Below are 26,328 nucleotides of genomic sequence, written 5' to 3'. Positions count from 1 at the left end.
CTATTTACAACATAAATTGCCAATAGGCTATGCTGGCGACACAAATAAAATCTCCTTTGGAAACCAATGGCTTACGCCTTACAGTATCAAGCGGACTTAAACTGTCATATCGTGGCGAAAAATTGTAATAACATTCAAGCAGCTCCATGAGTCAAGGAAAGCGCGAATGAAGTAGCCACTTCTAAATGGGACCCACTACACAGTAGCTTAAGGTGTGTTGCTAAAGCAGCCATAATGAAATGAAGGTGTCATTGTTTGGATACTTCACACACACGTGCTTTTTAATTTCACAAGACTACAACTACCAAGCTGTAATCAAAGCACATCGATTCCCCTCTCACACCATGCACGCACTTAAAACAAAATAAACAGGCGTCTCAGTCTCACGCATGTATAGGCAAAACTGTATCAGACCGGTGTAACGTTGGTAAATCTTCCATTGCACAGAATGATTTTGTAGCACGTGCAACAAATGACAGTCGAAAGATACAATTACAGTGCTGCTATCAATTTGCTTGGTATAACCGCATTTATAGTTTTCTACAAATGCAATCAATCAAATTGGCCTCCATTCAAGAAGAAATGGGAATTACATTTCATGTGAACATCATCCTATCCTTATTAGATGTTCTCTGCGGTAAACTACATTCCTAGGAAGCGTCCATTGTTTTTCCAACCCACTTTTAACTTCCAACAAAATTACGTCTCACTGCAACGATGCGCCATCTAGTGGACAAACGACTACTTATCGCCAATACTGGAAATGCAGCCATGATGATGATGATGATGAATATTTATTTTGGCTTTCTTTTAATCCTACTGAATTTGTAATTATGTATCGGCCGTTCTAATACCGATAGTATGTGGGTGCCTGTGTGTGTGTGCAAGTGTGCACCGCCATCTACAGGCCAATGAGTGTACAGTCACTAAATGTACACATAACCTAATTTTTTTTAGACCCCCCCATGGATGAAATTCTACGAAACTTGGCATACCCCCAGAGAATGCCAGGTCAATCATAAAATTTGGTGCAGTTCTGAACATCTTAACTGAAGATATGGGCGATTAAAGCAGAATAATATTGCATTTTCATTTTTTACCGGGGGGGTGCAAATCACAAATGAGTGATTATAGGCCAGGTTGAAGTGGGCCCTTGAGACCAACATACCATAAAAGATTCTTCATCCTTAGTGCCACGGTTCAGGTAGTTATTTAGGAAAAACTGCTTTTTTTGCGGTTCGGGGGGCCCAGCACGGGGGGGGTGGTGGCCCCTGGGGACGAAACAAAATTTTTCCGTAAAAGTCTAGTGGGGCTACATACCCACCAAATTTCATGTGCCCCGGTGGTTCGGTGTCCCGGGTATCGTTGACCAAAAATTCAGGAAGTAGATGACGAAAAAAAAAAAAAAAAAAAACTTTGACAATCCTTATATGACCGCTTCGCTAGCTTCGCTAGCGGCGGTCATAAATATATAATATAATTATAGAATATAATTGTGTTATATTAATTCAGCCCCGCCCATTTTTTTTGTCTTTAAATTTCCGGTCAGCTAGCTACGTCTAGTTAGCTTCATTGGGCTAATACGGCAGAAGAAGATAGAGAGGCTAACTTGGGAGGAAAACGACAAATACCATCAGGAGGTCAGACTGCAATATTGTACTTCGCTACCCAAGGCTATTCAGCACTACAGAGTGGGTAGACGATGTGGCAGTGGCCGCTGTATCGTATGGAGAAACTCGCAAATCCTTATCTGTTTGGTAACTATGGTAACTAGTTTAGAAAGTCATTACAGAACAGCCGCTCCAAAGTCAGTGTTTTCCAAACTTCAGATTGGAAAGGTGTATAACAGAAATGTCTTAAGTCACCAAAATCCTAAATAAACGTTCCTAACTTTAGGATCACCCATAACATATGATGCCAGTCATCTTGACAGAGCTCTGTTATCTCAATGTATCGCAATGGATGTACTGCTCAATCGGAAGTTCGGAGACAATGTGGGCAAAGCTAGCGCCCCCCCCATGTTTTCGCACGGAATAAGGTGAATAGCAGTGGGATCATAACATCATTCAGTGTAAGAAATACAAATAAACATTTATATAATTAATCACGTTCTACTTTATACTACTTTCAGCGACATAGTACACGTGATACTGCGGCTTGGTAAACAAATACTCGCGGCCAACTAAATTGCACGCTGACCAACTGGCCCACAATGGATAGCAAAGGCAGCTCTCAGAGCATTATGGATTGGTGTGGCAAATATAGTACCACCACAACCACATCCAAGTCAAACGTCCAAAGTGGAGAAAGGAAAGTAAAACTAACATTTGGAAGACGCACACAGGATTAATCACACGGGGCTAGTAGGAGATCAGGAGATTGGAGATGTGAGTTCGGTCAGGTCACACCCGGATGCAAACAGGAGCACTGCTCAACCAGGTAAGTTATATCCCCTGATAATTGGTAACAGGTGTGTCTGTGCAACACATGAGGGAATCGTAGCTGCAGGCAATTCAGGCCAATCATGGGGAATGGAGCGAGCGAGTGAGGCTTTCATACAGCCGCCCCGTAATTCATCACAAATTCCATACCGTAGGAAGAATCACAAGCTTTTGCCTCACTCCTCCTCGTCTTTATCCTTCAACTCTGGTAAGGGGATGAGCCTTGCTACAGGTCTGATGTACCTCTTCTTCCCGACCCTCACCTCCACTGTCCGGACTCTCCCGTCCACTCCGGAGATGACTTGGGTGATCCGCCCAACTGGCCAGAGAGCCCGAGGGGACTGAGGATCGATTATCAGGACGGGCTGTCCAACTGTCATGTTGCTGGTATCCCTCCTCCATTTCCTCCGCGGCTGCAAGGTGGGTAAGTAATCTCGAATGAATCTCGACCAGAAGTGGTTGGCAAGAAATTGAATGTGACGCCACCTGCGTGTCCCGACAAAGCTGGTTGCCAAAGGTGGCTTGCGGAAGTGAGGAGTCACGATGGCCCATGAGGAGCAGGTTAGGGGTGATCGGATCAGAATCTGAAGGGTCAGCTGAGATGTACCCCAGAGGCTTCGTATTCAAGATACCCTCCACCTCTATAAGTACTGTACGAAGAATGGTTTCCGGAATGGGCTGACTGCCAAGGACCACTCGGAGGGAAGTTTTGACCGATTTGATCACCACCAAAATGAGGTGTATGGGGAGGATTGAAGTGGAAGGTGATCTGTTGCTCAGCCAGTTGTCTTAGAGTGGGCTCCATAGCTTCAAATGCTTTGCGGAGTAACAAATCACCTCCCCTGAAGTTGGTTCCTCTGTCAGCCAAGATTTCGAATGGCTTCCCTCTACGAGATATAAAGCATAGGAGGGCCATAAGGAATGCTTCTGTATCCATACTCTCAAGAATATCCAGATGTATACATCGGGTAGTGAGGCACTTGAAGAGTATCCCCCAGTGTTTTTCACACCGGCGGCCCACTTTGACCTGGAATGGTCCAAAGCAGTCGTCCCCCGTTGACCAGAAGGGAGGCTTGAACAGGCGAAGATGGACAGTTGGTAAGTCTGGCATTTTTGGAATGTCTGGCTTGGCTTTCCATTTGCGGCATTCCTGGCAGGTGTTCTGGTGTCGCTTTATGGCACTCCGCCCTCTCAGCACCCAGTACTTCCGCCGTATCTCGCCATGAACTCGCTCTGGTCCAGGGTGCAGAAGCTGCTCATCATAGCTCTTTATAAGGAGCCTATAAAGAGGATGATCACCGTCAAGGACAATCGGATCCGGCTCCAACTCAGCCCGGCGCAGTCTTCCGCCTACCCGGATCACGTTCAATGCAGGGTCCAGCTCAGGGGAGAGGGAGATGAGTCGGCTATTCCTCGGTAAGTCTCTATCTTTGAGTTTAAAGCTCTTCTGGGAAACTCTCCGCCTGAGCTCTCTGGATCAGCAGTGTTTCAGCTGCAAGGTGGGAAGCAGCAGTAGCCACCCCATCAGAGGGCATCTTGGATACCGCTGCGATCAGATCTTCTAATCTGTTGTATTGTGAAACATCAGCCAGCAGAGAGGCAGGTGTCTCGTGGGTCAGGTAACATGCAACAGACTTTCTGAGCTCATCCGTCTCACTCTGGGGCAGTGGAATGGATAATGGAGGGAAGACCGGCCACTGTGTTTCAGGTTTCCGTAAGAATGATGGTCCCTCACTCCATCTTTGACATTGTGCTAGCTCTTGCAGTGTCTTTCCTCTCATAATGTCATCCACAGGATTGCTCTGGCTATCCACATACCTACAGCTGTTCACATCAGTGAGGTCTTGTATCTCAGCAATGCGTGTCCCTACAAAGACCTTATACCTGGACTCCGACTTTAGCCAGGAGAGCACGGTGGTAGAGTCACTCCAGTACACCACCTTGTGGATGGGCAAGGTCAGTTCAATTTGCACTGTAGATGAGAGCTGAGCTCTGAGGAGGGCAAACCTCACCATCTGCAGACTGTGCTCTGAGGTAAGCTACTGCTCCATAGACCCTCTCAGACGCATCACAATAGATGTGGAGATCCCATTCCGTCGCAGGGGAATCAGCTGATGCAGGCACATAACACCGGGGCATTTGCACTCGATGAAGATCCACCAATTCATGCTCCCTCTCAAGCCACCGATCCATCAGCTCAGCTGGGCGAATAGGATCATCCCAATCCTGCTTGGTCTTCCATAGGTCCTGAACAATCACCTTGGCCCTCGTAGTATAATGCAATATGTAGCCCAACGGGTCATATTGACTGGCTACGGTGCAATAAACTACCATCAAGGTGGGTGAAGCTGAGGTCAGTACTGCACTGTGTTTGTATCCAAGGGTGTCTGGCATACAAGCCCAATGGAGACCCAAGGCTGGCTCCTGAGGGCCCAAACCCATCTCGGAAAGCCACAGCTTGGTGCTGGTCGACCTTGCTTCTGGAGGAATATGTTTTACCACCTCTCGCCCACTGCCTGATCTCAAATGCGTCTTAAGCCAGTTGGATATGCACTTTCTCGAGCAAGGTCTTGGCTGCTACGGAAGAAGACGGGCTCTGGAGGCAGTTATCGACATCAAATGAGTTCTCCACTGAATCCACTACCTCTCGGTCACTGCCATCACAACTCCTGGCGTGGTGCTGCAGTGCATAGATCGCACAGCATGGGCTGCAAGCTGCACCGAAGGGAAGCACTTGCCATTCATAAGTGGTTGGCTCCTTCTCTCTCTCTAGATTCCGGCAAAGAAAGCAAAGGAGAGCCTGGTCCTGTGGCAGCAGACGGACCTGATGGAACATGGCACGGATATCACCGCTGATGGCCACTGAATGCTGCCTGAATCGGAGCAATACTCCCAAGAGGGATGGACCCAAGGTAGGTCCTGGAAGGAAGTTTTCATTCAGGCATTGGCCCCTGAATGCAAATGAACAATTGAAGACTAACCTGTGCTTTCCACTAGCTTGCTTGATAACATGATGAGGTAAGTACCACGATTCGACAGGTTGATTGTCTCCCGCATCCAAGCTTCTGGATATCATTATGGTGTATGTTGGCGAGTTCAGGATCCCTGTCCAGGCGTCTTTCTGTTCCTTGCAACAAGGGCATGACAGAATGCTTGGAGACCGAAAGCAAAGGGCTATTTGGGGCTGTTGCCTGGCTGGCCTTACGGCCTAGAAAAACAGAGCAGCGAGGCGATGCTGATGTTCCAAAAGCTGTTTATTTCCCTTCCCAAACAGGGGTATGGTCATCTCAGAGGAAAAAGAGAAAAAAGAAAAAAAAAACTCCAAAACAAAATAATCAATCAAACTAATTTATACTTTTAACTATACTTGAAACTAAACTTTTTCCAAGCAAAATGGCTTCAATAATATAGCACTTTACATATAGCTAAATGTGGAAAATCTCTTTTCTCTGGTCATACACATGTGCTCTTTTCTCACCTTAACCCACTCTACCTGCTGTCTGGTCTGCCACAGGTCTTCTAGCCCCTGGCCAGAACCAAATCATTGTCCCAAAATCAATCATTGTCTAACAGCCTAGAACCAATACAAAAATATATATAAATACTCTAATGAAATATAATACATTATCCGGTTACCAGACATTAACACCACCACCTTTACAAACACAATAAACATACATATCCTGTTAACTACACAAACACCCCTCTTCCCACACAACAATGCCCCATTCACGCCTATGACGTTCACTCCGCAAAACTATAATTGTCTCTTGAGAGCTACTGTCGGGTCTTCTGATGAACGCAAACCAGGAAGTAAACAGACCAACGTAAGCGGTAAGCCCCGCTCTTTGTTTTATGCTAGTTCGTTTATTGTTCACCAAGTTTATACGTTTATTGTCCATAGTACTAAACCTTCAGTTGGCCACTCCTGAAGTTTACGTAGTTTATTGACGAAGGTGCTTTTGTGTTTGTGTTGCAGATGCTGTTGCTTCCGTGACTGCCAGCTGCATGCTCACGTTCGTGCGGTACAAACAAAATAAAGGCCTGTGTGAGAAACGGTGTCGGTGTGTTTGTAGCGATAGCTTGTAGTCTGATGTGGTGTAACACTGGTAACGGGCTACCGCACCGTTACATTTCCCCCCTCCCGTGCAGACGACGCCTGTCGCCCCAGGACCACGGGGATGATCCCTTCAAGCAGGGTTCCATGATGGGTACTCCCTACTCCTCATCCTCCGGGATGCGGGACAGGAAGTCAGCCACCTTGTTTGAAGCACCAGGCCGATACTCCACAGAAAAGTCGTAGGGCTGGAGAGACAGGTACCACCTGGTGACCCGAGAGTTGGTGTCCCGCATCTTCCCCAGCCACTGGAGTGCTCTGTGGTCAGTCTCCAGCTTGAAAGGTCTGCCCAGGAGGTAGTAACGGAGGGAGTCAAGGGCCCACTTGATGGCTAGGGCCTTCAACTCCACAGCTGCATATCGCCTCTCCCGGTCGAACAGCTTCCGGCTGATGAAGGCGACTGGCCTCCGCTGTCCATCCTCCTCCTGTAGCAGGACTGCACCCAGGCCTACTCCAGACGTCTGCACAATGAAGGGCTTTTCAAAGTCTGGGCTCAGCAAAACAGAGTCACTGCAGACTGCCCCCTTCAGATCCTGGAACGCCACATTGCTCAGTCCAGACTACTCTGTTCGGCGCCGCTGCCCTGGTGAGCTCAGAAAGGGGAGCTGATCGCTCAGAGAAGTTAGCAATGAAACGTCTGTACCATCCAACCAAACCTAAAAAAGCTCTCACCTTCTTTTTAGTTGTTGGTGGCGTACAGCTCCGAATGGCTTCAACCTTCTCCACCTGTGGGCGTATGACCCCACCGCCAAGGATGTAGCCAAGGTAGTGGACCTCCCGTTTTACCAAGGCACACTTTTTTGGGTTGATTGTGAGCCCCGCTTCACGGATGCGGTCAAACACCTGTCTGAGATGGTGGCAATGTTCTTGCCAGGTGTTACTCCAGATGCAGACATCATCTAAATAGGCTGCAGCAAACTGATGGGTTCCCCTCAGGACACGGTCCATCAGCCTTTGGAAACTGGCTGGCGCCCCCTGCAGTCCAAAAGGCATAGTATTGAACTGGTATAGTCCAAAAGGGGTGCGAAAAGCTGTTATCTCCTTTGCACGCGAACTCAGCGGCACCTGCCAGTACCCTCTGGACAGATCGATGGTAGATATGTACTTCGCCTTACCCAGCCGTTCCACAAGGTCATCGATTCTAGGCATTGGATAGGGGTCCACCTTGCTCAACGTGTTGACTTGGCGGAAGTCTATGCAGAATCTTACGCTGCCATCCTTCTTTGGTACTAGTACCACCGGGCTACACCAATCACTGGACGATGGCTCTACGACTCTCAGTGACAGCATCACATCCAGTTCCTCCTTCAACGCTGGAACCAGCCGCTCTGGCACCCGATAGCTTCTCCTCTGGGGGGATGCGTCTGGCTTCAAGATGATGTCATGGGTCACAAGCGATGTACGTCCCGGCCTCTCCTGGAACTGGTCACGATCCAGCAGTGCCCTCACCTGGACCTGCTGATGGTCCTCCAGGTGCGACAGCTCCACGGTTCCGATAATGGGCTCGATGGGGAAAAACTGCTCGTCCGGTTCCTCCTCTTCCGCCACAGCGCGGACAAAAAGCTGCATCTCCACCCGATCTCTGGCGTGGTACTCCTTCAAGAGATTCACGTGGAAGGTCTGTTTCTTCTTGCCACGTTCCGGCATCGAGACTTCATACGTGACGTCTCCCATCTTCCTGATGATGTCATATGGTCCATGCCACTTGGCCAGCAGCTTGCTGTCCTCAGTGGGCAGTAGTAACAGCACTTTCTGACCTGGTTCAAATGTCCGACCCCTGGCCTTCTTGTCGTACCAGGTTTTCTGCTTCTTTTGTGCAAACTCCATGTTTTGATGAGCCAGCTCTGACATATCCTCCAGCCTCTTCCTCATCTGGAGCACATATGCGGCCACACTCTGCTGCTCAGCTTTCGGCTCCTCCCACAGCTCCTTCAGCAGGTCCAATGGCCCTCGCACTTGCCGACCATACAGGAGTTCGAATGGCGAAAAGCCGGTGGAGGCTTGTGGGACTTCCCTGTAGGCGAACAGAAGATACGGCAGCCATTCATCCCAGTCAGTTCCTGTTTGGCACACGAAGCGGCGGAGCATGTTCTTCAGGGTGCGGTTGAAACGTTCAACCAACCCGTCTGTCTGGGGGTGATATGGCGTGGTCCTGATCGCTTTAACCCCTAACAAACTATAGACCTGCTTCAGTAATACTGACAGGAAGTTGCTACCCTGATCAGTGACTATTTCCCGTGGCACCCCAACCCGTGAAAACAGCTGCACTAAGCAGTTCGCCACCTGCCTAGCCTTAATGTTCTTCAGGGGGAATGCCTCCGGATACCTGGTGGCATAATCACATATGACTAGGATATAGCGGTTACCCCTCTTACTTCTCTCTAGTGGCCCTACTATATCCATGCCAATGCGGGTGAATGGTGTGTCAATGATTGGGAGTGGATGAAGTGGTGCACGTGGTACTGCCCTCCCTGAAGTGAGTTGACACTCTGGGCATGTGCGAACAAACTCTGTGATGTCAGTATACATATTGGGCCAACTGAAACGGCTACCAACTCTAGCCAGGGTCTTGTACTTTCCCAGATGGCCTGACCATGGGATGGAGTGTGCTAAGGTCATTACTTTCTGCCTCAATGGTTGTGGCACAATCAACATCTCCTGCTCTCCTTTGACCTGGTACAAAATCCCCTTCTTCAGGATGTACTGCTCTTCATGCAACAAGCTACCTGAATTAATGCAATCAGTTTTTTAAACACTTGCTTCAGGGTTTCATCCTGCCTCTGTAGCTCTGCAATGTTACAGGGTAGATCTATATCAATAGACAACTCAGGCTGCGGCCATACTTCAGTCTCTGCCTGCTCAACAACATTTTCCATCTTCTGCCTGCGCTTTTGCTGTCGTGTCAAGTGCCTTCTCTTAGGCTTACTGTCTGCCATGTCCAAATCTGCATCAGCAAAAGGCAACTCCTCCAGTTCCTTCGCACTCTGCGCTCTTGTGACCGCATTGCAGTGCTTGACTTTGGGGACGAGGTCCCATAAAATGGGGAGATCGTGACCCAGAACTACTTTATAGGGCAGTGTAGGGGCGATTGCAACAGGCATAAAAAATGTTTGGCCACTAACAGTCAGGAACACCTCAGCTGTGCGGTAGCTATTATGCACGCAACACACTTTCACTGTTGGCTGACTATTATTCTCCTCTACTGAGGCCAGGCTCTCCTGAATCACGATAGGTATCAGCGCTGATGTTATACTTTTTGAGAATGGCCTCCTTCAACTTGCCGTAGTCCTCTGTCTCCTGCAGGTCCATTGCCACAAACGCACTGCGTGCCTTCCCGGTCAGCAAAGGTACCAGCCTGATGGCCCATGTAGAGTCTGGCCATCTGCAGGTCTTCGCGACACGCTCAAATGTGGCCAGGAAATGCTCTATGTCATCATCTTTGGTGAGTGGGTGGAGTTTAGGCTCCTTGAAGGTCAGCTGGGGCTGTCTCTCCCCCAGTGATGGAGGCTGAGGTGTTGTGGACCTGGAACCGTCGCTCCCTTCTCGAATATCCTCCATCTGTCCTTGAAGAAGGTGGAAATGGTGGGTCAAGGTCTTCCATCGCTGGTCTTGGGACTGCACCACCCTCTCCCACTTTTCATCACGGTCTGATTGAGCCTGTAACAGGGTCTTCACCAGATTCGATAGCTCTGCCACTGCTCCCTCTGCTGGAGGTGACACCGCTGCACCATCGTCTTTAGGCTCCGTTGGTACTGTATTGGCATCCTCCTGCTCATTCTCTTCCCTCTGCTGGGGTTGGGTCTTGCTCTTGGGTGGCATCTTCTCAGCTGCTCTCTCTGAAGGCGTCCCAAGCACTTCTGACACCAAATGTTGCCTGGCTGGCCTTACGGCCTAGAAAAACAGAGCAGCGAGGCGATGCTGATGTTCCAAAAGCTGTTTATTTCCCTTCCCAAACAGGGGTATGGTCATCTCAGAGGAAAAAGAGAAAAAAGAAGAAAAAAAAACTCCAAAACAAAATAATCAATCAAACTAATTTATACTTTTAACTATACTTGAAACTAAACTTTTTCCAAGCAAAATGGCTTCAATAATATAGCACTTTACATATAGCTAAATGTGGAAAATCTCTTTTCTCTGGTCATACACATGTGCTCTTTTCTCACCTTAACCCACTCTACCTGCTGTCTGGTCTGCCATAGGTCTTCTAGCCCCTGGCCAGAACCAAATCATTGTCCCAAAATCAATCATTGTCTAACAGCCTAGAACCAATACAAAAATATATATAAATACTCTAATGAAATATAATACATTATCCGGTTACCAGACATTAACACCACCACCTTTACAAACACAATAAACATACATATCCTGTTAACTACACAAACACCCCTCTTCCCACACAACAATGCCCCATTCACGCCTATGACGTTCACTCCGCAAAACTATAATTGTCTCTTGAGAGCTTCCGTCGGGTCTTCTGATGAACGCAAACCAGGAAGTAAACAGACCAACGTAAGCGGTAAGCCCTGCTCTTTGTTTTATGCTAGTTCGTTTATTGTTCACCAAGTTTATAAGTTTATTGTCCATAGTACTAAACCTTCAGTTGGCCACTCCTGAAGTTTACGTAGTTTATTGACGAAGGTGCTTTTGTGTTTGTGTTGCAGATGCTGTTGCTTCCGTGACTGCCAGCTGCATGCTCACGTTCGTGCGGTACAAACAAAATAAAGGCCTGTGTGAGAAACGGTGTCGGTGTGTTTGTAGCGATAGCTTGTAGTCTGATGTGGTGTAACACTGGTAACGGGCTACCGCACCGTTACAGGGGCACGCAGCAAGGGTGTGGCATATCGTTGAATGCATCAACTGGCACGGTGACAGTCTTGGTCCGTAACAGCTCCAATGCATACTCATCATGCTTCGAGCGAGTCACATCCTTGATGCTTCGGTGGGGGTAAGCATCCAGCTTTCACTGCAACTCCACGTTCCTAAGGAGCTCCGCAGTGGCAAAAGGTAAAGGATTGGCGGCAGAGGTCATGAAGAGGCAGGACTCGAGGTGCACATCCGGGCACGAGGTCACACTAACAGGTCCCTGCATGGCCCAGCCTAATGCTGTATGAACTGCCACTGGTCCACCTTTTGGATCCGTCCGGACAGGCTCAGTGGGAACAATTAGTTCAGGGATATCTGAGCTAATAAGCACAAGAGGTGCTATTTTGGAGAAGGACTGAAATGGTAACTCTCTCAGGTGAGGATACTGCTTCTTAAGGGCCTCTATGGGGCAGGTGTGTTCAGCCAGGCTAAGACAGGAAGAGGTGAAGACATTCTGGATGGGATACTTTATCTCCGGTTGCCCTGCCGGGGATATGGCAAAGGACACAGTCATTCCCTCCACCGGGACTACCTGCTGCCGAACAGTCTGCAGATAAAGCACCTCAGATTTTGACCAGCAGCTGGCAAGATGATGGTTCGACTAGAGGCATCCCCGAGAAGAGCGAATGTCTCCAGGGTATGGCTCCCATCAAGATTTTGGTCGTATCCAGACTGCTGATATCATGGAGAATGGACAAATGCAGCTGGTTACACAGGTTACAAGGTTTCTTCAGTGTGCATTTGTCTGGTGAATGACCAAAATCTTGATGGTTCAATCTCCCCGTGACGAAGCGGTCTATCTTGACCTTGACCTGCCCAGAGGCTTTCGTACATGTCCCGTCACATTTACATAAAATACTACATAAAAATATGTGCAGTATGCTTTCAAAGTTACGACTCAAAGGCTGTGACATCATTTGACCAAGGTGGTGTAGAAATTGATCAAGGATAAGTCTAATCAATTATTTAATTTCAAACTGTTTTTGCATGCTTTATTTCAGGGTGACAAGCTAAAGGGTCAGGCCACATCACACTAAAATATCTTAGAAAAGAATGGAATTGTTGTATATCTAAAATATGTCTGAAAAGGTTACTAAAAACCCTGCTTACACGTGAACAGTGTTGATTCTAGCATGTTCACAGGCAGAGAAATGGCCATTAAAATGGCTGACCGTGATGTGCGTGACGAGGCCTGACAAATAGCCTATTAGTTCCTATTAGTTATTTCACATTAGCATCTAAAAATGCATTTTCAAGGATAAAAACACCCTGAGATGGCACAATGGATGTTCCTCATAGTTTAAGATTGCCACTACATGACTCAATGTTCAGATTCAAGAATAAGATTTTTTTAACTGAAAATGTAAGTTGAAGAATGTAAAGAAATGTTTTGGTAGAATGTCCCAGAATGTCCCATAATGTTGGGTGAAACCTGACGTATTTGGTACCTGTTGGTGAGAAACTTTATAAGTTTTTTTGTTTTCTCCCCTATCTCTGTGGCTGGCTCTAGCTCATTCATCTGAAGGGGACTGGGGGGAAGGTGGCTGCTGCTGTCTTCCAGGTTGAAGCAGAGGGAGGTGGAGGAGGAGGTAAGGCCTGAGTCCAGCACTGGGGCCCGCAAGAAGTCAGGTCCTCCTACTGGCAAAAAACACACACAAGGGAGAGCAAAACCTTTGTGGAATTTGGGCATAAGTGTGACATAAGGTACTAATGCAATTTTTTTTGCATAAATTGATAGGTAAGGGGGTGTCCTTTCAAAATCTGACGGGTGCCACTCCGGCACCCTTGAGCATTTTCTTTAAAATGGCATCACCTGCCACACCCCTTTTTTGATCATAGAAAATCATCTAAATAGACATTAACATATAAACCCATCATGTATGGTATGAAATTAAAGCTCTTTTCATACAGAAATCAGCTTTGACCATAATAAAGTAGAACAATTGTTTAGGTCCCTCCAGAGAACAAAATACCTTTTGCAAAGTTCCTTTTTGCTGCATAATAGCTTATACCTCTGAATTGTGTCATGTTTGGTATTAAATTAAATCAATTATGGAACTGCCATGTAGCTTAATACATACAGTAATACAATCATTCAATAGTAATTCATTTTAATATGAATCATTCCACTGCTTGGTTGAATTTCCCATTGTCCTACGTAATTTAGAACGACCATTAACCGTATGTTATTTGCACACCTATGAATTAGATCCATTTTTTTGGCCGTATCACACTTGTATATTAATTTGCCGAACTCGTTGTGAAGTTTAAATGAACTGTCACGTTGCATCCGAGCTGTAAAATGCAGACGTTCAGAACATTGCAAAATTGTAGCACATGACGGAGATGGCTTTTAGCTAGATGGATGACAGCAGGCTAAGTAAAATAGCGATGTTTCAAAGCTAAAGTTCATCAGAATCTTTGGATAAGCCCGCTTGACAACGGGAGAGATAGAACTAACGACTGGCCTTTGGCCGTAGCAACCATCCATTTAGAACTAGTAACGGCAGTTTGTCCTGCAAGTTGAGAAATTAGTTGATATGTGTCGCAAGAAATTAGTTCTACAAACAAGACAGTTTTAGCGATTAAAACGTTTAAATTGTAACAGGAAATGAACACAACGCAAGTGGCAACAGTGGAATAAGCGGGATAATGGACTCCACGGTGGTCTGTTCACAGAAATTAATGCACTTACGAGGTTTAAATGGCCCTCCACTTCGCGTCGGGGCCGTTTTACAACCTCGACCGTGCATTAACTTCTATGAACAGACCACCGTGTCGTCCATTATCCCCAGTGTTGTCCGTGAACGAGTTCAAAAGAACGCGTTCATTGAACACGCTCATTTTTTTGTGAACGTTGAACTGAACGCAACACATTTTTTAATAAAGAACTTGAACGTGAATTAGTTCACATTATGTGTCATGAACGGCAGACATCACTGTAAATGAACAATGGAATTTGTTTTCCATTGAAAACTGAGTGACATCTGTTTTCTCTTTTGAAACGCAACGAGAGAAAGTTCCTCCCTCCTGTATTCTCGCTGGTGCCGCTTAAATCAAGTATCACCAGACAGAAATGGTTTTGACATTGTGTGCGCAATGCATTGCGGGCAAAGTAGTGTCCGGCTGAGAATAGTTGAATAGAGCTGGTAAGTCCCGCCCTTTCCGCTGGACCTCTAGATTGAAAAATCGTCAATGCAAGTGAATGTGAGAAAATAATTATTTTCTGGTCCCGTTTGATTTGTGCCATGAATGTGAACATATGTCGTCTGTGAATTTTTTATATAAATTTTCATGTTACGAGTTTGACAGTATATTATATGATTCTTCGGCTATCAGTTGTGGAAAAGACATAACGAGAAAGACTACATGTCGCCTGTGACGTGAGCTAGCTCTAATCGCTAACATTAACTGAGATGCTAGTTTTTGTAACGGCAGGAATAAACACACATGGTAACAAAAATATTTGAAACATGTCTAGCTTCACTCAACACATTAACACTACGATACAGTGTGATTGTAAAGTTGTATGGTTCACTGTGTTCAAAGTCGATCTTAATAACCCTCTACATCTCGACCAACTGATTATGGGAAACTAGTGATCTGTCGTCTAGCGGAAAGTTGTAGTCCACAAAGTGCTCTCACACAAAGTTTAACCGCATCAAACTTCTACCCGCTCAATTGTAGCATTCTTTACACGAAAATTTATATTAAAAATTCACAGACAACATATGTTCACATTCATGGCACAAATCAAACGGGACCAGAAAATAATTATTTTCTCACATTCACTTGCATTGACGATTTTTCAATCTAGAGGTCCAGCGGAAAGGGCGGGACTTACCAGCTCTATAGCATACTGGCTTCCGCACAACGTTACCCGTGATGAATTGCAGCAGAGCGGGGTAGGCATAGCAACGCCGCGTAGCAGGCAACGACGAGAGCGCGGAGGGCTGGAGGAGCGAGAGAGAGAGAGAGAGAGACAGACCAATGACGAGAGTGAGAGAAAGCGCTGCAATTTAAAAAAAAAAATGGCTAGTGGAAGTGATGGCACGGAGACTGGTCTACCTGGTCTGTACTGCTGCAAGTTTCATCACCTGGTAAGAAATCGACAATTGCAGTGTCATGAGCAAATGTCTACAATGAGCAGCTTCAAAGAACGTATAGTGATTTCTAGCTCGTAAAAAAAGTATTTATTTGAATATCTCACGAAAAAGTAAAATGAACTGAACTTTGAACTAGTTCAGAATTAAAATTGTGAACTTTGAACGTGAACTGTTCACTTTGAGCATGTATGAACTGAACTTGAACTAGTTCAGAAAAGCTGTGAACTGGCACAACACTGATTATCCCTTTCATAAAGCAAGTCTGATGTACCCTAGTTCACCAACTTGCGGGTTAGCTAGCATGTTAGCTTTAATTTCGCTGAATTTCAGACAGCAATGTTGTGAGGTACTTCCCAGGTAGTTAGCACATTAATTATAACTGTCCTTGGATTTCCCCCCAGAATTAGAGACAACAATATTTCTCATCCTAACATTTTTTTAATGCTTTTAATGCAAAAACAGTCACCACAGTCTAGGATTGATACAAACTAGTCTGAGTTATGAGGTACTTGCCAGTTAGTCAGCACATTAACTATAATAGTCCTTGAATTTTCCCCTTTAATTACAGAGAAAACGGCAAAGTTGATGACAGGAGGAGAGGACAGAATCAAGAAAATTATTTCTTCCAGTATTGCAAGGAATGACACAAATCAATTGGCATTACAACAACAAATGAAGGGTTCAGATGCAAAAGCCTCTAAATGCCACCTATGTCAAAAATTAGATAAAGATGGTGAGGGGATGCTCTCCACACATAGTATACGCTAATCAAATAATTTAACTTCTAAACCCACTAAATACCACTCTCTTCCTGGTCTGAAATATCGATTTATAGGCAAAAACCTATAGGAGCCTGAATTTAAATGCTCATTTAAAAGAAAAGTGGTCAGACGGATTTAGAGGGTTTTGCATCTGAACTCTTCAAATATAACAACAAATGTAAATCAGGTTTATAGCCCAAGTCTACTTGCATATAAAAGGAATTTGGTCTCTGCATTTATCCCATCCGTGAATTAGTGAACACACAGTGAGATGACACGATCACACATGAGGTGAAGCACACACTAACCCGGAGCAGTGAGTTGACTTGCTACAGTGGCGCTCGGGGAGCAGTGAGGGGTCAGGTGCCTTGCTCAAGGGCACTTCAACCGTGGTTGTGGGCATGGGAGAGCAGTGCTCTTCAACCTTATGAAGACGTAAATGGTTGCGCTATAGGTCAAGTTTGCAAGGAGACATAACGCGTGAGCATGCCACCAGGGACGCGCTCACACAGCTGTGGTAGCGGGGGCAAGAAAATTACTGTCAACAGAAGCCTTATTAAATAAAGGTCTGCCTCGAATTCAGGCTTGCCCAAAATAAAGGCCTGTGGTTTGCGCAGCCTACAGTAAGTAGGCTAAATAACAGATCCGCCACAATATGCAGTATGTTTTTGGGGCCCTACACGCACTGCATGTTCTTAAATAACAATGAAATATCATCAGTAATATTCAACCATTATTTTGTGTAAATGGGCTATGCATTGGGTTAGACACTAGGAGCCATATTCACAAAGCCTTTTATCTTACCACTAGGAGTACTCCTAAATAGCAATAAAATATTTTAGCTATGAGTTTCTCTTATTAAGTTATTCACAAAGCCTTTCAGACCTACTCTTAGTAAGGAAAAATGACAACTCCTAAACTAAGAGTGAGTCTTCGTTGCTATGGATGACGTCATTACTCATGCACGAGCTTGACTGAAGTGACCTTGATTGGCTGATGATTGTAACGCGGGAATGATTCCAAACACCTCCCTTACGATGATGAGTGACAGGTGACAGGTCTGAGAATGTGTGCGCTACACAAGGACGGAAGATGATAAATAACTGAATAAAAAGGCCTAGCCTAAATTAATCAAGAGTAAGGCTAAACAAATAGTCTAGTAGCCTAATGAAACATAAGGATTGATGCGGTATCTTTGTAACATTATTAAATTAATCTGTTACTATGCCTATACCTACATTTGCAAGGAGGAGAACATTTTAATTTGATTCACAATAACGTTACATTTCATTTACATGTTGACAATGATTAGCCTAGTTTTGGTCGTTGTTGGTGGCGTTATTGCATGTTATTTATGCCTACAATGCAAAATTGCTTCCTCACGATTGGAAGCTCCTGTAGCCGCATAGGATTTCAAAACATAGCGAAATGCCACAAAAAGCGGTTTGTGAATAGGTCTGTGAGTTAGGAGTCCTCTCGACTTCGTTTAAGCTGTCACAGAGGTGGAAAGGTGTGATTTGTTGGGGGCAGGGCCGGATTAACAATTCATAGACTCCTGGGCACAAATGTCTGATGCCCCCCCCTGCCCCCCAGCCAACGTGAATTGGGCGGTCAGTTAATAGGCCTATATCTAAGGCACGAGCGCATCTGTGAGGCCATCTGCCGGTTGTTTGGGTTGTTGCAGCGCCGTTGCAGCGTCATTGGAAAAATACAAATTAAAGTTGCGTGATCCCGCGTGATGTCACGCGCGGACCTAATTTGAAGTAATGCCCACTGTATCTCCATTTCTAGAAAAAAAACAAACAGGGATTTTGATGAAAACTAGCCACTGTTTAGCTTGGGATTTCTCAGGAACAGATGCATGTAGAAATAAACGTTTTGTACCCACTGAGAGCTTTCAAACAAGCCATAGTATGTGTCCATAGCTATAACATAGAATACGCTGTGGCACTGCAAAAATTGTCAACAATGATCTAGATTGCTGGCACTCTGGGGCAAAACTTCCTAAACAGCACGGCATTCAAAGTGTTAAGGGTGGATCATTTCATTTCTACTTTATCATACTATGCTATTAATAAGTTCATCCATGTTGAAGTAAATGTTATTGGAGGCAATATTTGAGCAATGTTTTTTGTGTGTGCAATGAACACATTTTCACGTCTTAATGCTGTCATGCACCTCTGCAAGAAGTGAAAAATCTATTTCTGAGCAATCAATGTTAACCAATTCAGCACCTTCAGAGTGGACAGTGCCTTGTACGTTGGACGTAAGGAGCTTTCCATAAGAAAACTCCTAAGGGACAGTTTGGGAACCACGACTATAAAGGTAACCAACTTTGTTAAGGTTTACCTTAGGAGTTTTCATAGCTTGCTAAGAGTGAACGTTATCTGGAAACCGGCCCCTGGGCTTTGACGTGGCCACTCCAGAACATTCACCTTGTTGTCTGTTGTCAACCATTTCTGTGTAGTTTTCACTGTATGCTTTGGCTCATTGCCTTGCTGGAAAGTAAATCTTCTTCTTAGTCCTAGTTCTCTTGTAGACTAAATGCAGATTGTCCTCCAGGATTTCCATATATTTTGCTGAAATGGCGTAAATACAAACTTCAGATCCACTTTGAAACCCATAAAGAGATGCTCCGCACATATAACTCCGAAATATGCAAAGCAAGACAGTCTTTCTTTTCTAACATCAGTAGAAGTTCAGATAACACTCGTGTTCTATTTTCAACTGTCGATAAGTTAACAAATCCCCCCTCACAATAAGCGCCTGAACTTCTCTCAATTAATAAATGCAATGAGTTCTCATCTTTTTTCAAAGGTAAAATTGACTAAATCAGACTCAACATATCTGCTCAATTACTAATTCAACATCCTGAACTTCCAGCTACAAATAGAGGGAAACTTAACTTGATGTCAGAGTTCAGCTTGATAGACCACAAAAAGACTATCAAACAGCTTCAGGTGATACAAAATGCAGCAACTAGGGTTCTCACAAAAACTAAAAGAACTTAACAATTGTTAAGTCCCTGCACTGGCTTCCAGTAAGTCACAGAATTGACTTTAAAGCACTACTGCTTGTTTATACATCACTAAATGGAGCAGGACCTAAATACCTCTCAGACATGCTTCAGTAGTACACACCCTCCAAACCTCTCAGGTCTCAGGAGAAAAACCTGTTAGCAAAACCTGCGGTTAGAACTAAACATGGTGAAGCAGCTTTTAGCTGCTACGCGGCTCAGCTCTGGAACCAACTTTCGGATGACATTAAAAAGGCCCCAACTGTAGCCAGTTTTAAATCTAGATTTAAGACCAAACTGTTCTCAAATATGCTTTCTGTTAACTGAGTTATAAATTCTGAATCTGTCATTTTTTAAATGATTTTACCTTGTGCGTTTTATGATTTAAAAAAAAATATATTATTACTATGATCTTTACCTTTTAAACTATTCTTTCACTATTGCCCTTTTATGCTTTTATTTGTTATTACTGTTTGCTTTTGTTTATGTAAAGCACATTAAATTACCTCTGTGTATGAAATGCGCTATATAAATAGACTTGATTTGACTTTAATTAATTTTACCTTTACAAGCCTTCCAGGGCCTGCTGTCGAGAAGCATCCCCACATCATGATGCTACCACCACCATGCTTCAAATTAGGGATGGTGCGTTTGTGGTGAACCTTCTTCCATTTGACCTTGAAGTCTCCCACATGTCTTTGGGTGAACTTTAGTTGAGATTTAATAAGAGCTTTGTCACTCACAAGCTTTGACTGGTGAAGAACTCGGGCAATAGCTGTTGTATGCAGTTTCTCACATCTCAGCTGCTGAAGCTTTTAACTCCGAGTTGTCATAAGTGCCTTGGTGGCCTCCTCCACCAGTTTTCTTCTTGAACGGTCACTCAATTTGTGGTGACGACCTGCTCTAGGCAAATTTACACATGTCACATTCCTTACATTCCTTAATGATGGATTTCACTGAACTCCAGGGGATGTTCATTTCTTTTATCCATCCCCTCACTTATGCTTTTCAATAACATTTTCTCTGAGTTGTTTAGAGTGTTCTTTTGTCTTCATGGTGGAATCGTAGCCAGGAATACAGATTGACCAGAGACTGGAACTTCCAGACAGTGTCTTTATATTACCATAGTATATAAATATTCACTGCACTCCGGCAATCTCCATTTTACTAATTGTGAGACTACTAGCATTAATTGGGTGGACCGCTGTTTTTTTACATCAGTCACTTTAGCTTTATTTATGCAATTGCTTATTTTGCATTATATTTTTTAATTATTAACATTACTTTGTAGAAATGCGCTTTCACTTTGACATTAGAGGGTATTTTTGTTTGTTTGTTTTGTTGAAGGTTACCTGTGTAGAGGCACTCAGGCTCATAGCTGGGTCTGATGGTCAAGTTCCTGATGCAGTTGATCTCTTTAGATTGCAGGAGCATTGAGGCAATGACGTGAAAGTTGCTATTGCAGGAGAGGGTGATGAGGAGGTGGAGGAGCAGAAGCTTGCTGTGTTCAAACACTTCAGGGCGGTAGTGGTCCATGCCTGTTTAGGATGAAACACCAAAATAGTAAACATGCAATATACCAAATCAGCTTTTTTTCTTAATATTTGCAATGATGTCGGAGCTTACTCTCACTCTCTCTCTCGCTCTCTCTCTCTGTGTATGGAAGTGAGTGTGTATGTATGTGTGTGTTAGGGCCCTATCTTACACCTGGCGCAACAAGGCGCCAAGTGCGACGCAAGTTTTATTCCAATCTTACACCCAAGGCAGTGATGAGTTTTTCACCATGTACTCCAGTTTAATCGAATATTACGCCCACGGGCATATAAATTAATAAAATAGGTTTGGTCAGGCGCATGATTCAAAAATCGCTATCTTAAACCCACAAAAATCATTACGCCACTGACCAAGACTGTTATGCCTCTGGTGGATCAAAAGATTCTACAACTTGTACCTGGTTGTATTATGGAAAGAGATTTTTTGTTCACATGAGAGGGGTATTGAACATTGGTCATCTGCATGGAAGACCTGCGGCCATCCACTAAACCACCCTATTGTTGTAGTAAGGCATCCGTGCAGGGCATCTGTGGCCTACTGGTTAGGGAATGGACTTGTGACCGAAGGGTGGTAGGCTCGATCCCTGACTGGTAGTAAAAATGTGGGTGGGGGAGTGATTGAACAGCGCTCTCCCACATCCACATCCACAGATGAGGTGCCCTTGAGAAAGGCACCTAACCTCCAACTGCTCCCCGGGCGCCAGGATTAAGGGCTGCCCACTGCTGCGGGTGTGTATGTGTGCTCTTAGTGTGCTCACTGCTCTGAATGTGTGTGTGTGTGTGTGTGTGTGTGTGTGTGTGTGTGTACCCCTGGATGGGTAAAATGCAGAGAACAAAAAATTCCTTGTATATGCAAGTATACTTGGCCAATAAACCTGATTTACATTTTTATTGTGGGTTAGGGTTAATGTCACATACAACTAATATGAGGAGAAAGTAACAATAAATAAATGTGGTAACACTTATAATAACTACACACAATTCATAATTTATTAAGCATTTGTAAACTATTATTTCTCATCAGTAAAGCATTTGTACACAGTAATATAAAGTAAGTAAGTAATAAGTAGTTAGGTATACGACTGGAAAGTTTGGTGTATGTAAGTGCTTTTAAAGTGGAGATTTCGTTCTCAGAGTGGGAGAGGAAACTCATTTTGAGAAAACAGCCTTGAAACACAGCCAATAAGATTCCGTTGTCAGCCTAGACTCGTCTTTGAACTTTCGCCATTGGTTGCTGATACAAAGGAAGTGTCCATATTTGGACAATGTGCAAATTGCACAGCGTTATACAGGAAGAACAGAGCTTTCCAACGGTACTACACATGATATGTTTTGGATCATACAGGCGTGAGTAGACTAATTGTAATGAAATAAACACATAAATGTGTAAATTGGACTTTTTTGTTGTAGTAGTGGGACATAATACACGCTAAGGTAGCAAGCTAGCCCAAAATCTCGAAATTGGACAGTGCATGAAAAAACAATGTTTTCACCTACCATGTCTCGCCTTAAGTATTCACAATAATTTATGAACATATTTTAGATTTATTTAGGCTTTAGGCTTATTTACTATGAACAAACCATTTATAACTGTGTGTACAAATGCTTTACTAGTGAGAAATAATGTATGAGCAATACTTTACAAATGATGAACAAACCATTTACTAATAGTTTACAAATGCTTAACAAATGATGAATTGTGTGTAGTTATTATAAAGTGTTACCATACATTTGTGATCAAAAAGTTGTAGTAGTTCAAATTAAATTCATAACAACCTTAATTATGTAATGTTTTAATTATTGATAGATCATTGAGTTCTCAGTAATTACAGATTAAAATAGCTGTGCATGCAAACAATGATAACATGACTATTTAGCAATACAATAAGCTACACTAGTCATTTTCAGCCACACATAATCAACACATTATTTGGTAATTTAGACAATTAGAAACAGCAGACAATGACTAATTGCATTAACCCCATTGATATGACTTAATCAAGTTATAAGGGATGAGACACTAACCCAGAAAGAGGGCATGTATGAGCAAGGGTAGATGAAGTGCCCAGTCCTCACTCACACTATGGTCCACCACCAACTCCGTCATCAAGATCACTGCGATGTTACACCTGCTCAAACACACAACCGGTCATCATCACACCTGCATCCTCTGTGGTATAATAGTATGCATTATGCAAAGCTAAAGTCTTTCAATTACATTGGTACAGATGTCTTGATTAAGTAACATGGTGCAAACTTAACAATGACCATAAAGAAATATACAAGTTGGTGCCCTGGTATAAACACGGAAAGGGTGCTTTATTTGCACACACAGTCCTTACTACACCAAGAAATTAGAGGCCAACGGAGACAGTGCCACAAAACCTAAGCAACTGAAGCTTGATTTTAAGCCCCCACCAGACGTTTTGTCTAGGGCTGGGACAACGCATCGACGTAATCGATGACGTCAATGCAAAAAATACGTCGACGCAAAATATGAGCGTCGATTCGTCAAGCATAACATGTGCTGCTAAATATTTTTAATTTTACACCTTCAGTGTTTTCCATACATTGACTTATCTGTGGCTGGGCACCATGAAATCAAAACCGGCCACCACACATTGATGTTATGTTATAGTCCTACTATTTAAATTAAAGATAAGATAATTTCATTGAGCTGCACTTTTTACTTAGAAATCTACTCACACAGCCTTTCCTCGCCCCGCCCGCTCTCTCTCGTAACGAGCCCGCTGCTCCTCCTCTGCATGTGCATTTAACAAATTATTCACGATTGTTGAAGGATTGTTGTTGCCACATAGAAGCACTGCATAGAACACAGTGGGCTAAATTGCTATTAAATCCGCTTAGCATCGTGACCATGCTGCGCAAATTTGTTCAAAACTGCAGCATTAAAGTTAAGGTAAACTCTGCTAAGGTCTTATCACAACATAGTACATTGAGGAGACTAAACTAAGTTAAGTTCAGGGCTCTACACTAACATTTTTTTCCAGGAGCACTTGTGCGCCCAAGTAAAAATTTAGGAGCACAGACAAAAATTTGGGCGCACAGTCAGTTCTGTACTTAACTTAAACATAATCTAACATTACACTGCAACATTACACTTAAACATGCCAGTGCACCAATTGCGAATATTAAAGGTCTCATCTCATCGTTTTTTCATTAATTTTGCAGTGGTCTGTAGTATTGATGAATGCCCTGTGAGCCGGTTTTGGTGAAAAAAATGCTGACCTGCGTCTGTTTCATGCTGTTCTAGTTTGGTGGGGAAGGTGGGCGGGGAGGAACGACTGGATTTCGCCTCTAGTCATGAATATTAATGACATGCTAATGAATTCACCTCTGATTGGCTAACAGTACTGTGACGCTTCCTCCAGTGCGTCCTCATCCGATTCTGCCTGTGCTATGCTCCATATTGAACTTTACAGTGCTAAAACCTTGCTAAAACTCGAGTCAAAACTGTTGCACAAAATGTCTTCGGAGATACAACTTCATGTGTTTGATCCTAGTATTAGAGTAGGAAGAAGAACCGCTTCCTGATCGTTTGTCGGTGAACGTTGGTTTAATAGAATGGTAACAATTGCCTGTCAGCTTAAAATTTCTCCTAAAAGAGGTAAACGTTTGTGACAATCGTCATCTTGCTTTCAAGTAATAAACAGTTGGAAACGTTTTAAAATAAAGACCTATTTCTTTACACAGTCAAAAGTCTTTGCAATCTTCCTAGTAGATATTTTACTTACCCTAAATGCAGTTCAGCCACTGACCTAGCCTTCTAATGCTATCGGAATAGCTAGATAGTTATGGTTTGAATTCCATGATACTATCATTGAAAGACCACTTGGTCATAGCCCAATATGTATATAGATCTAAATGCAAACACGCCTACCTATATTTTGCTGGAATTGTACCAGAATGCCTACAGAAGCAGAGAATGTGTGCTGCAAGACTTCTCCGGTAATGAGAACTATGCTTTGATAGCCTGACATTGGCAGAAGTTAGCCTACTCAAGTTTTCTGTCATGTATGACAGAAAAAGTAGCCTACTATAGGAATCTTATAGTATTTTGGGACTAAATATTACAGTAATCTTATAGGAATACTATAGTATTTGGACATACTATGGTACTATAAGACTACTATAGAAAAACTATAGCGGTTACAGGATATTCTAGAGTTATTAGTAGTACTTCTACAGTATGTCCCAATTATTCCTATAATATTACTATAATATTTTGTCCCAAATACTATAAGATTCCTATACTACTTTTTCGTAAGGGATTGCTCATGTGGTTAGAAAAATGGGCAACACCAGTACCCCTGTTGTATGACCCTGTACCCAGGATTAGAACCAGTCTGCCTTAGCATAATGTACTCCCTTCAAAATGCACTAAACATTCGACTATGACGACTATGGCCCTCTGTGAGACAGAAGATATGAAAGGTAAGATAAACCTTTAGCTTAAAAGGGACAAAAACTGATGAAACTCCTAAAACAAATATACAAAACAGGCCAATTTTCTATAAACAACTTTATTATATTTACATACAGCAGTGGTACTCAAAGTGTGGTCCGCAAGCTATCTCAAGTGTTCCACAAGTAGATGTGGTAAAATATAATAGATGAGTTGTTTGCAATATTGAACCAACTTGTATGTAAATCCAAACAGTTCTGCAACACTGATGTAACCTATGCCAGTTTAAATCATATGAATCCTCTGACACCATAAGCAAGGTGCAAAGACAATAAGCAAGGTGGTTCAGTGAGAAGGCCTATTGTGTAATATACTGTTGAAGTAGGTCTACTGTTTTTTTTTTTTTTTGCTAGGTGGTCCGTGAAACACTGACAAATAGTAATATTGCAGTCTATTAAAATAATGCAAACACAAAACAAGAACATCCAAACTATGCACAGAATTAACAATGTCCTCTTTTTGCCAGACGATGCAGACATCTGGCCTACAGATCCTTTGTAAGATGGTGCTGGGATTATTTAGGGAAAAAGGTCTGAGTTGTTGTTTCGGCTTGTATTGTCCTGGGGATCCGAAGGGACAACACACAAAACACATTCGTTGGCTGTGATGATTTTATTACATTGCTCTTTGATTGCGCTGGGCCATAGGTGGAGCCATCAGGTGTTATTGTGGAGATGTCGCTTTCATCCTCCTCCTCTTGATCAACCCAAGGTCTTCTAGCTGGCCTTGGATGAACAGGCTTGATGGTAGTAGAGGTAGCAGGCCCCGATGCCCATGGTGTATCCGAAGTGCTTGTATCAATACTCATACTTTTCATGAAGTATTCTGTTTGGGTACCTAAAGTAAATAAATGTGTATTACTGTCAAGTTACAAGATACTAATAGTACACAGGACATTCACTCTCTCACAAAACTGTACTGGCACAATGGAAACAAAAATATTTTAGTGACTGTGGTAAGGTGTATGATGTACTAAGTAGCA

The 26,328-nt window shown here is 43.6% G+C and overlaps 1 protein-coding gene and 2 long non-coding RNA genes across 3 annotated transcripts in view; 2 read left to right on the top strand and 1 right to left on the bottom strand.

Moving 5' to 3' along the window:
* LOC121683381 (protein furry homolog) overlaps window positions 1-26,328 on the bottom strand; it is a 227,594-nt gene that overhangs the window by 52,865 nt on the left and 148,401 nt on the right. Inside the window, exons 37-39 of the mRNA XM_042063004.1 lie at window positions 22,886-22,989; window positions 20,660-20,845; window positions 12,873-13,059 (exon numbers count right to left, since the gene is read on the bottom strand). Coding sequence (XP_041918938.1) covers window positions 12,873-13,059; window positions 20,660-20,845; window positions 22,886-22,989 — 477 coding nt within the window. The remainder of the gene's footprint in view (window positions 1-12,872; window positions 13,060-20,659; window positions 20,846-22,885; window positions 22,990-26,328) is intronic.
* On the top strand, window positions 5,656-6,493 carry LOC121683382. Its single transcript, XR_006022766.1, has 2 exons — window positions 5,656-6,275; window positions 6,421-6,493. It is a non-coding gene; the product is annotated as an uncharacterized LOC121683382 (long non-coding RNA).
* LOC121683383 lies at window positions 10,763-11,295 on the top strand. The gene is made up of 2 exons (XR_006022767.1): window positions 10,763-11,077; window positions 11,223-11,295. It is a non-coding gene; the product is annotated as an uncharacterized LOC121683383 (long non-coding RNA).

Source organism: Alosa sapidissima, chromosome 15 (assembly GCF_018492685.1).
Source record: "Alosa sapidissima isolate fAloSap1 chromosome 15, fAloSap1.pri, whole genome shotgun sequence".
NCBI classification, from domain to species: domain Eukaryota; kingdom Metazoa; phylum Chordata; class Actinopteri; order Clupeiformes; family Clupeidae; genus Alosa; species Alosa sapidissima.
The sequence above is the reverse complement of the archived record's forward strand: the minus strand, read 5'-3'. Positions and strand labels throughout refer to the sequence as shown.